The 12,221-nt window shown below is 44.6% G+C and overlaps 1 protein-coding gene across 2 annotated transcripts in view; it reads left to right on the top strand.

Annotated features, from left to right (window-relative positions):
* The window catches only part of NASP (nuclear autoantigenic sperm protein), a 37,104-nt gene that overhangs the window by 8,625 nt on the left and 16,258 nt on the right, over positions 1-12,221 (top strand). For both annotated transcript variants that reach the window (XM_066269307.1, XM_066269306.1), the window contains exons 2-3: positions 3,260-3,310; positions 7,093-7,203. In XM_066269307.1, the coding sequence (XP_066125404.1) occupies positions 3,260-3,310; positions 7,093-7,203 (162 nt within the window). The remainder of the gene's footprint in view (positions 1-3,259; positions 3,311-7,092; positions 7,204-12,221) is intronic.

Below are 12,221 nucleotides of genomic sequence, written 5' to 3'. Positions count from 1 at the left end.
TATAAGTATAGCTAAACAAGAAAGTCCAGGTATGAGAAACTAACAACTCAGTTATGTTTGTTGTGTGCTTTTTTATCTTTTGAGGAATTTTCAGTAATTTTCTAGCAGGGAAAACCATTTTATCTTTTATAGTTTGTATTTATTCCAGGTTTTTCTGTATGTACTTCAAATCTAATGTGCTTCTGAGGTGCAGGTACTTGGTAGCAATGTTGCCTCTGAATATTGCCTTTGAGATATATATAGGTGAACACCAATGATGGCACAGGTAAAAATGGCAAGGATTTAAATTCATACGAAGTGAATGGTGTCAATATCTATTGGGTTCCTAAGCAGTAATTTAAGTAATCCCTGTTTGGAAATCTACCTGAGGCTGACCTGTAGGGGCCCAGTGAATCAAGTGTCAGCCTGAAAAGCTGAGATCGTTGGTTCAAAACCCTGGGCTTGCCTGGTCAAGGCACATATGGGAGCTGATGCTTCCTGCTCCTCCCCCTGCTCTGTCTCTCTCTCAAAAATGTTTTTTTGTTGTTGGTTTTTTTTTGTTTTTTGTTTTGTTTTGTTTTGTTTTTGTTTTTTTAAGAAACAACGAAAACCCTACCTGAGACATAGTTGTATAGTAAAGAAAGGGTAAATTCTTTATTTACCAACTTATATTTTTATTGATTTTAGAGAGAGAAAAGAAGAAACATAAATCTGTTCCTGTATATGTCTTGAATGGAGATTCAGCCAGCAACCTCTAAGCTTCTGGACAAAGCTCTTAACAACCAACTGAGCCATCTGGTCTTGGCTATTTACCAATTTTCAAAATAATGCAGAGTTCTCCAATTTTTCTCCAAAGATGGCTAACAAGTATCTTGCTTTTGTATTGCTGAGAACTCATAGATTTAAACATATTTGCATTTTTTCAATCCTTTGCAGTTAATTATCTTTGTTTAAGCTCAAATTGTCCTGTTTTTTGGCCAATGGGATTTTATTTATTTATTTTTAATATTTATTGACTTTAGAGAGGGAGAGTCAGGAACATCCGTCTATTCCTTTGTGCCCTGACCTGAAATCTAATGGGCAACCTCTGTTTTGGGGCAGCACTCTACCCAAGCAAACTATCCAACCAGAGTTGTCTTCTGGGATTTTACTTGGGTTGGTTCCTGAGTGTACTTCAGTAATTTTTTGAAAATACTGTGAAACGTCAACCATATAGAAAAGTTGCCAAAACGGGACACAGGACTCTTCCTATGCTTTGTTTGGGATTCCTATATTTGTTTGATTTATAATTTCCTTTTCGAATGATATGACCCTAAATAGGATTAGGTAAAGCTTTGTTGCTTTCTGGCATGAATTGTCTCAGACTCACCTTTGAACTTTCTCTGCTCCAACTTAGAATTGATTATCAGTGGAGTCTTGGTTCTCTATAATGGGAAATAGATTTTCAGGAAGAGTCAGGGTGTTCAAGGATCTCACTGCTATTGAGTTGGTCATTATTTTTAGACCTTTTCAGTAAACACAATTGTGAATTTTTTTTTTTAGCGAGAGAGACAGATAGGAAGGGTGAGAGATGAGAAGCATCCGTGCATTGCAGCACCTTACGTGTTCATTGATTGTTTTCTCATATGTGCCATGATCTGGAGGCTCAAGCTGACGGCCATGGGATCATGTCCATGATTCCACGCTCAAGCTGGTGAGCTTGTGCTCAAGCTTGTGACCTCGGGGTTTCAAACATGGGTCCTCATTGTCCAGGGCCAATGCCCTATCCACTGTGCCACTGCCTGGTCAGGCAATTATGAAATGTTTTAAAGATATTTATTAGGATTAAAAAAAAAAAGAATGTTCTGCTAAACTTTTTTTTTTTAAAAAAAACCTTTTGGTGAGCAGTTTTGTAGAACATGGGGTTTATTAGGAATGCAGGTATTCTAGTATAACAAAAATACTCTATTCTCTTTCATCTGATCACAAATTTAGACCTAGTATGTGACTGTCTTGTTTATAGTATACTTAATGCTTAGCAAATAAGTTGTTTTTTGTTTTTTGTTTTTTTTCTGAAGCTGGAAACAGTGAGATAGTCAGACAGACTCCCGCATGCGCCCTACCGGGATCCACCCGGCACGCCCACCAGGGGGCGATACTCTGCCCCTCCGGGGCGTCGCTCTGCCGAGACCAGAGCCACTCTTAGCGCCTGGGGCAGAGGCCAAGGAGCCATCCCCAGTGCCTGGGCCATCTTTGTTCCAATGGAGCCTCGGCTGCGGGAGGGGAAGAGAGAGACAGAAAGGAAGGAGGGGGAGGGTGGAGAAGCAAATGGGCGCTTCTCCTGTGTGTCCTGGCCGGGAATCGAACCCGGGCCCCCCCGCACGCCTGGCCGACACTCTACTGCTGAGCCAACCGGCCAGGGCCGCAAATAAGTTTTTAACAGATATTTGATGAGTACAGGTAAACTTGATATGTAAGTAACCAGTAAACACAGGTTTGGCTGCCTACTGCAACAAAAGTCAAAATCCTGATACAGGTGCTGGCGCAAAAGGAAAGCTTTATATTCAGGTGCCAGGACCTGGAAGAATGGTGGGCTATTGTCTCAAAGACTGTCTCTCCTTCCTGCTCAAGCTCAAGGTTCTTATAGGGATAGGGAGTGGAGAGCTTTCTCCTATCCAGTTATCTTGCTAGCTTTTGGTGAGTTTGGGCTCTGTCCATTCATTTTTTTTCCCCCAGTGTTTTATTTTTCAGAGACAGAGAGAGGGATAGACAGGGACAGACAGACAGGAATGGAGAAATGAGAAGCATCAATCATTAGTTTTTCGTTGCATGTTGCAACACCTTAGTTGTTCATTGATTGCTTTCTCATATGTGCCTTGCCCACGGGCCTTCAGCAGACCGAATAACTCCTTGCTCAAGCCAGCGACCTTGGGCTCAAGCTGGTGAGCTTTTGCTCAAACCAGATGAGCCCGCGCTCAAGCTGGCGACCTTAGGGTCTCGAACCTGGGTCTTCTGCATCCCAGTCTGACGTTCTGTCCACTGTGCCACCGCCTAGTCAGGCTGTCCATTCATCTTTTAGCTTGCTTAGTGTAAGAACCTCCTCCCTCTGCAGCCTTCTTGGTGGATGGAGCAACTCCCTGTGGCTCCCAGACTGTGATAACAAATAAATATTAAGATTTTAGTACACTGTTGGGCTTTTAATAAATGAACCTCTTATGTCTATCTATTTCATAATGTATTTAATTTTCAGGTTTATAATCTCCATTTTTACTTTTTTTTCCCCCTTAATTTTTCATTACAGAATTGAAGATGAAGCTCCTGCTCCTTCTACCTCTGCAGAGAAAGCGGAGAGGTAAGATTATTTACATGGCACAGATTTATATCTGAACATAAATTATAAGAGCTATATAACTTGAGGTCAGTTTTATTATTATTATTTTAATTTTCATTTATTGATTTTAGGGAGAGAGAGACAGAGATAGGAACATCAAGCTGTTCCTGTATGTGCCCTGACCAGGGATTGAACTGGCAACCTCTGAGCTTCAGCATGATGCTCTAACCAACTGAGCTATTTGGCACAGCTTTTTATTATTATTATTTACAACTTACACATACTTGACTTGATTTAAAGCCATCTTATGGTACATACAATGTTTCACGTAGTTGACCTAAATTTTGTTCACATTGATGTCTGAGTTGTATCTGGATTTCTGTCTTCAAGACTGCTCAGTTGCTTCAATTGCTGTTTGTTTATTTTCTTTCAGGATCAAGTTCAGTACTTTCATGAAAAATCTTATTCTTTCTCTGGACATTCTTTCCTAGATTCTTATTTTTGTGTAATTTATACCTACAATGGAACCAGTATCCAGAAGTTGCCAAGACAAATACCCTCACTCCAATATTTCATAATTTTCTTACTCAATTAGTTAACAAAAAATGTCCAGGGACACAACAGGTCCTAATGAACCATATTATACATAGAGATTTTTTTTTTAAGTGACAGAAGGGGACAGACAGGGAGAGAAAGATGAAAAGCATTAATTTTTTGTTGCAGCACCTTAGTTGTTCATTGATAGTTTTCTCATATTTGCCTTGACAAGGGGGTGGGGGCTCCAGCCAAACTGGTGACCCCTTGTCAAGCTAGCAACCTCAGGTTTTCAACCTGGGTCCTCAGCATCCCAAGTTGACGTTCTATCCACTGTGCCACTGCCTGGTCAGTCACAGGGAATGTTCTTGACTTCTAAAATTTCTAGGAGCAGCCTGAACAGGCAGTGACACAGTGGACAGAGCTTCAGACTGGGATGTGGAGAACCCAGGTTTGAGAGCATGAGGTCACCATCTTAAGCGCCATTCATCTGGTTTGAGCAAAGCTCACCAGCTTGGGCCCAAGGTTGCTGGCTAGAGCAACGGGTTACTTGTTCTGTTGTAGCTCCACAGTCAAGGCACATATGAGAAAGCAACTGATGAACAACAAAAGTGCCACAACGAAGAATTGATGCTTCTCATCTTTCTCCCTTCCTATCTGTCTGTCCCTATCTATCCCTCTCTCTGTCTGTCTCTGCCAAAATAAATAAATGAGAAAATATTTAGGAGCTTAAAGGGTTTCCTCCTTTTGGACTGCTGGACTCCAGTGCAGTGACCATGTGGACAAATCAGTTTCATTATTTTTAATATAAGGTAACAAGACTGAATATTAAGGTACTTATCTGTAATTTAAAGTATGGAGTCCAGACAATATGTTCATGTTTTTTCATTGGATTAAAATACTAGAATTGAAGTTACTTAATAAGCCTGTTTCTTTTTTTTCTTTTTTTAACAGAGACCAAGAGAGTCAGAGAGGGATAGACAGGGATAGACAGACAGGAATGAAGAGAGATGAGAAGCATCAATCATCAGTTTTTCGTTGTGCGTTGCAACATCTTAGTTGTTCATTTATTGCTTTCTCATATGTGCCTTGACCGCGGGCCTTCAGCAGACCGAGTAACCCCTTGCTCGAGCCAGCGACCTTGGGTCCAAGTTGGTGAGCTTTTGCTCAAACCAGATGAACCCGCGCTCAAGCTGGTGACCTCGGGTCTCGAACCTGGGTCCCTCCGCATCCCAGTCCGATGCTCTATCCACTACGCTACCGCCTGGTCAGGCTAAGCCTGTTTCTTACTCAGTATACAACATGCCTGACAAATGCAGACCTTCAAGAGAGAAAATAATTGCCTGACCAGGCACTGGCGCAGTGGATAGAGCCTCAAGTTGGGACATTGAGGACTAGGGTTTGAAACATCGAGGTCGCCGGCTTAAGCATAGGCTCAACAGCTTGAGAGTAGGGTTATAGACATGACCCCATCGTTGCTGGCTTGAGCCCAAGGTCACTGGCTTGAGCAAGGGATCACTGACTCTGCTGCAACCCCTCTTACCCACCTCAGGTCAAGGAACATGAAAAAGCAATCAGTGAAAAACTAAAGTGATGCAATGAAAAATTGGTGCTTATCATATCTCACTTACTGTATGTCTGTCCATCATCCCAAGCCCAGTGTTCTGCAAAATTATTCTAGTCTATTTCTCTCTCTCTCTTTTTTTTTTCTTTCCTGAAGCTGGAAACGGGGATAGACAGTCAGACAGACTCCCGCATGCGCCCGACCGGGATCCACCCTGTGGGCGACGCTCTGTCGTGACCTGAGCCACTCTAGCTCCTGGGGAAGAGGCCAAGGAGCCATCCCCAGCGCCTGGGCCATCTTTGCTCCAGTGGAGCCTCGGCTGCAGGAGGGGAAGAGAGAGACAGAGAGGAAGGAGAGGGGGAGGGGTGGAGAAGCAGATGGGCGCTTCTCCTGTATGCCCTGGCCAGGAATCGAACCCGGGACTTCTGCACGCCAGGCCGACGCTCTACCACTGAGCCAACCAGCCAGGGCCTATTCTATTTCTCAAAATGGTTTCTTTCAGATTTCTTTTGCTTTTATAAAATATGAATTAGCTAAGCCTTCCAGAATAGTTCATAACCTTAAAGAAATTATTGTTTTAGCCTGATCAGGTGGTGGCGCAGAGGGTATAGCATCGGATTGGGATGCAGAGGATCCATGTTCAAAACCCTGAGGTCACCGGCTTGAGCGTGGGATCATATACATGACCCTAAGGTCATTGGCTTGAAGCCCAAAGTTGCTGGCTTGAGCAAGGGGTCACTTGTTCTGCTCTAGGCCCCCGCGCCCCATCAGGGCACATATGAGAAAGCAATTAATGAAAGCTGAGGTGTCACAACAAAGAATTGATCCTTCTCATCTCTCCCTTCCTGTCTGTCTGTCTGTCCTTGTCTATCCCTTTATTTGTGTGTGTGTATCTCTCTGTCACACACACACACACACAAAAGAAAACAAAAGCCTGACCATGTGGTGGCGCAGTGGATACAGCATCAGATTGGGTTGCGGAGGACCCAGGTTTGAGACCCCGAGGTTGCCAGTTTGAGCGCAGGCTCATCTGGCTTGAGCAAAAGCTCGCCAGCTTGGACCCAAGGTTGCTGTCTCGAACAAGGGGTTACTCCGTCTGCTGAAGGCCCGCGGTCAAGGCAAATGTGAGAAAGCAGTCAATGAACAACTAAGATGTCAAAACGAAAAACTAATGATTGGTGCTTCTCATCTCTCTCCGTTCCTGTCTGTCTGTCTGTCCCTATCTATCCCTCTGACTCCCTGTCCCTGTTAAAAAAAAAAATTACTGGTGTTTTTTGTTTGTTTGTTTTTTTGTTTTTTTTTTTTATAGAGGCCTCTGCCTCTGTAGGGTACAGACAAACAGGAACGGAGAGAGATGAGAAGCATCAATCATCAGTTTCTCGTTGCGCGTTGCGACTTCTTAGTTGTTCATTGATTGCTTTCTCACATGTGCCTTGACCGCGGGCCTTCAGCGGACCGAGTAACCCCCTGCTGGAGCCAGTGACCTTGGGACTAAGCTGGTGAGCTCTTTGCTCAAGCCGGATGAGCCCGCGCTCAAGCTGGCGACCTCGGGGTCTCGAACCTGGGTCCTTCCGCATCCCAGTCCAACGTTCTATCCACTGCACCACCACCTGGTCAGGCCAAAAATTACTGTTTTAAATGTAGCAGGTTTTCAAAAAACTTGATTTAGATAATATTTGACACTTAAACTTTTTTTTTCTTACAGTCTGGATGTGGATAGTGAAGCTAAGAAGCTATTGGGTTTAGGACAGAAAAATCTGGTGATGGGGGATATTCCAGCAGCTGTCAATGCATTCCAGGAAGCAGCTAGTCTTTTGTAAGTATTGTATTTGGATATGTGATACTATGTTGCTAATGAATTTATATCATAAAATGTTTTATGAGAGAAAGAAAGGGCAAGAGTTCAAAAAGATTATTTTTCCACCTGACAATGCGGTGTCACACTGGATAGAGCGTTGGACTGGGACACAGAGGACCCAGGTTCAAAAACTCAGGTCACCAGCTTGATTGTGGCTTCATCTGGTTTGACAAGGATCACCAGCTTGAGACCAGGGTCGCTGGTATAAGCAAAGGGTCGCTCGGTCTGCTGTAGCCCCCTGGTCAAGGCTCTTATGAGAAACAATCACTGAACAATAAAGGAGCTACAACAAAAAGTTGATGCTTCTCATCTCTTTCCCTTCCTGTCAATCTGTCCCTCTCTCTTTCTCTATCTCTGTCACACACAAAAAAATCTTCTAAAAGAGGTGCTTATAATGAAGGTAGGTTTCAGATTTGGAGTTCACTCTGATTAAAAGCCTTTTTCATTTCTTCTATTCATTCAGTCAATTATATCAGTCCATTCTTTTCCCAATCCCTTACTTCCCCTCCCAACATCTAAAACAATCTTCTAGAATGTATTCCTGGATGTCTGCAATAATTTTGACCCTAACTGGCTCTGGCCCCTTCATCTCTTACCACCCAGATCTGAAGAACTGGGATTCTGCTATTTGGTGGTGTGCTAAGGGTAGGGTCCAAATTTTATCTGATGCTAAGTATTTAAGTATTTTTGTATAAAAATTTATGGTTATCTTAAAATGCAAAATATTAAAAATCTAAGTTTATTAACAAGACAGGAAGGCAGAGAGATGAGAAGCATCAACTTATAGTGTCTGTGTTTCAGTTGTTCATTTATCACTCCTCGTACATGCTTTGATCAGGGGCGAGTGTTCCAGCTTAGCTGGTGACCCCATGCGCAAGCTGGTGTGCCCGCACTCAAGCCAGCATCTTTGGGATTTCAACCTAGGTCTTCAGTGTCCCAGGTTGATGCTGTATCCACTGCATCACCACTTGTTTTGGCTAAGGTTGTGTTTTTTTTTTTTTCTTTTTTCTTTCTTTTGAGACAGAGAAAGAGAGTCAGAGGGATAGATAGGGACAGACAGGAATGGAGAGATGAGAAGCTTCAATCATCAGTTTTTCGTTGCGACACCCTAGTTGTTCATTGATTGCTTTCTCATATGTGCCTTGACCACGGGCCTTAAGCAGACTGAGTAACCCCTTGCTAGAGCCAGTGACCTTGGGCTCACACTGGTGAGCTTTTGCTCAAACCAGATGATCCCACGCTCAAGCTGGCGACCTCGGGGTCTTGAACCTGGGTCTTCGGCATCCTAGTCCATCCCTCTGTCCAGTGTGCCACCGCCTGGTCAGGCTTGGCTAAGTTTTTAACATTAAGCAGAAAAAAACACTTCTTAGCTTACTCCTAGATTCCTGGAGCTGTAAATATTCTCACTATCTAGCCATTAGGGTATTTAGGAGGAAAATTTGAGATGCACTATCCCAATTTAATAGACTACCCTTAAACATGACCTTCATTATAGTCCTTTCTGTTTGTTTCTCTCTCCTTTCCTTTCTTTTTAAATTTTATATAGAAAATTACATTTAAAGGGGTGGCATTGATCAATAAGAGTACATAGGTTTCGCTGACCAGGCTGTGGCACAGTGGATAGAGTTTAGGACTGGGATGCGAAGGACCCAGGTTCGAGACCCTGAGGTCACAGCTTGAGTGCGAGCTCATCTCGTTTGAGTAAGGCTCACCAGCTTGAGCCCAAGGTCTCTGGCTCAAGCAAGGGGTCAGTTGGTCTGCTGTAGCCCCGGGTCAAGGCACATATGAGAAAGCAATCAACGAACAACTAAGCAACTGCAACAAAGAATTGATATTTCTCATCTCTTTCCCTCCCTGTCTGTCTGTCCCTGTCTGTCCTCCCACCACCACCACACAAAAAACAAGTACATTGGTTTTGCCTTACTGTGGTGGCGCAGTGGATAAAGCTTCAACCTTTAATGCTTGGGTTGCTGGTTTGAAACCCTGGTATTGCCTGGTCAAGGCACGTATGGGAGTTGATGCTTCCTGTTCCTTCCCCTTCTCTCCCCCTGTCCCTCTTCTCTGTAAAATAAATAAGTTTTTTAAAAAGTACATAGGTTCAGGTAAGCATTTCTATAGCATTTGATCTGTTGATTATATTGTGTACCCATCACCCAAAGTCAAATCATTTTCCATCCTTGGTTATTTGTCCCTCTTCACTCCCTCCCCCAACGTTCTTTCTCTTTTTTTTAAAGTGAGATGAGGGGAGATAGGCAGACTACCACATGTGCCCTGACCAATCCCCTTGGCAACCCAATCTTGGGCTAATGCTCAGAGCAACCAAGCTATCCTCAGCACCCAGTGCCACCCTTGGACCAATTGAGGCAGTGGCTGTGGGAAAGGAAGAGGGAGAAAGGCGGGAGAGGGGAGGGAGGAGGAGAGAAGCAGATGGTTGGTTTTCTTGTGTGTCCTGACTGGGATTCAACCTGGGATATCCCTACATCGGGCCAACGCTCTCTGTGCTACCCGCCAAGGTCCTTTTTCCTTCCTTCCCCTCCCCTTCACTCTTCTTTTGCTTAGTTTGTTTAGTTATTCTCACTACACTCTCAGGCCGGTAGTTGGTCCTACTTTTGATGGCTTCTGCTGATTCTTTATTCTATGAAAACAGTATCCTTACCCTTTTTTTTTTTTTTTTTTTTTTTTTTTTGTATTTTTCTGAAGCTGGAAACGAGGAGGCAGTCAGATAGACTCCCGCATGCCCCCGACTGGGATCCACCCAGCACGCCCACCAGGGGGCGATGCTCTGCCCATTGGGGCATCTCTGTGTCGCGACCAGAGCCACTCTAGCACCTGGGGCAGAGGCCAAGGAGCCATCCCCAGGGCCCGGGCCATCTTTGCTCCAATGGAGCCTTGGCTGCGGGAGGGGAAGAGAGAGTCAGAGGAAGGAGAGGGGGAGGGGTGGAGAAGCAGATGGGTGCCTCTCCTGTGTGCCCTGGCCGGGAATCGAACCTGGGACTTCCGCACGCCAGGCCAACGCTCTACCACTGAGCCAACCTGCCAGGGCCAGTATCCTTACTCTTTTTTTTTTTTCTTTTTTTCGTTAACACATCAAAGCTTTATTGTCTAGCTAGGCCAAGTGGCGGCAGCTCCGACAGAAATCTGAGGGATGGCGCCAGTTTCCTTACTCTTCATAAAGTACCTGCTTCTTCCCATATATCATACTTGTGTGATTTTTTTTATTTCCTTCCCTGTCTAGGTAGTTGCTAAAATTAAATCTGTATTTAATTCTAAGCTTTGTTTTAAATGGTTTTATACACATTGACTCAATTTGTTCCAGCAGTAGGTGTTTGAGCTTTTTTGTATGTATGGTTTTTAAGTGAGAGTATGGGATATACAGAGAAAGACTCCCATGTGCCCTTGGACTGGGATCCACCCAGCAATCCCCCATCTTGGGCTGATGCTTTGCCCATCTGAGGGGATGCTTGCAACCAAGTTATTTTTAGCTCCTGAGTGGGAGGCTAGAGGGAGTTATCCTCAGCACCTTGGGCCAACGTGCTCAAATCAGTGGAGCTGTGGCTATGGGAGGGAGAAGCAAGTGGTCACCTCTCTTGTGTGCCCTGATCCAGAATCAAACCTGGGACTACACACACTGGGTCAACGCTCTAATGCTGAACCAACTAGCCAGAGTCTGAACTTTTTGTATTTTTCTGAAGTTGGAAACGGGAGGCAGTCAGATAGACTCCCGCATGCGCCTGACCGGGATCCACCTGGCACGCCCACCAGGGGGTGATGCTCTGCCCATCTGGGGCATCGCTCTGTTGCATCCAGAGCCATTCTAGCACCTGAGGCAGAGGCCACAGAGTCATCCTCAGCGCCCAGGACAACTTTGCTCCAATGCAGCCTTGGCTGTGGGAGGGGAAGAGAGAGAGAGGAAGGAGAGGGGGAGGGAGAGAAGCAGATGGGCGCTTCTCCTGTGTGCCCTGGACCAGAATCGAATCCGGGACTCACGCACACCAAGTCAACGCTCTACCACTGAACCAACGCCTGAACATTTCTTAACATTTCCATTTTACAGATGATGAGAAAGCTAAGACACTTTTGAGATTAACTTCCCAGGCATTCTTGCTCCTGAGGGAAAAAAGTACTCTTAACTATATCACAATATTCTTCCACAAGCCTTACTCTTTTTTTTAGATCCCAGCCAAAGGTCCTCTAATTATTTTAGGTCATATTGACACCCATCTTAGAGCAGAAATTCTTATTAGTATAATTTAATGATAAATGTAGCAGATTAATGTCATTTAGAATGTACAGTATATATAGATGAGGAAGAGACAACATTAACTTGATGTATTTTCTTAGGTCAAGGTTCCTTTGAAGTTAACTGGAAAGCAAGAGAGGGTAGTAGTAGTTTTTTTCAAATTCTAGTAAGGATTTGTTACTAGAGGAATGTCATAACTAAAGAACTAGAAATAGCCTGACCTGTGGTGGCGCAGTGGATAAAGCGTCGACCTGGAAATGCTGAGGTTGCCGGTTCGAAACCCTGGGCTTGCCTGGTCAAGGCACATATGGGAGTTGATGCTTCCAGCTCCTCCCCCCTTCTCTCTCTCTCTGTCTCTCTCCTCTCTCTCTCTCTCTGTCTTTCCCTTTCCTCTCTAAAATGAATAAATAAAAAATTTAAAAAAAAACAAACAAACAAACAAAAAAAGAACTAGAAATGGACCCTGGCCGGTTGGCTCAGTGGTAGAGCGTCGGCCTGGCGTGGGGGAGTCCCGGGTTCGATTCCCGGCCTGGGCACACAGGAGAAGCGCCCATCTGCTTTTCCACCCCTCCCCCTCTCCTTCCTCTCTGTCTCTCTCTTCCCCTCCTGCAGCCAAGGCTCCATTGGAGCAAAGTTTGCCTGGGCACTGAGGATGGCTCTGTGGCCTCTGCCTCAGGCGCTAGAATGGCTCTGATTGCGGCAGAGCATCGCCCCCTGGTGGGCATGCTGGGCAGAT

This window comes from Saccopteryx bilineata, chromosome 3 (genome assembly GCF_036850765.1).
Source record: "Saccopteryx bilineata isolate mSacBil1 chromosome 3, mSacBil1_pri_phased_curated, whole genome shotgun sequence".
Classification (NCBI taxonomy): domain Eukaryota; kingdom Metazoa; phylum Chordata; class Mammalia; order Chiroptera; family Emballonuridae; genus Saccopteryx; species Saccopteryx bilineata.
This window is presented reverse-complemented; position numbering and strand designations above follow the sequence as displayed.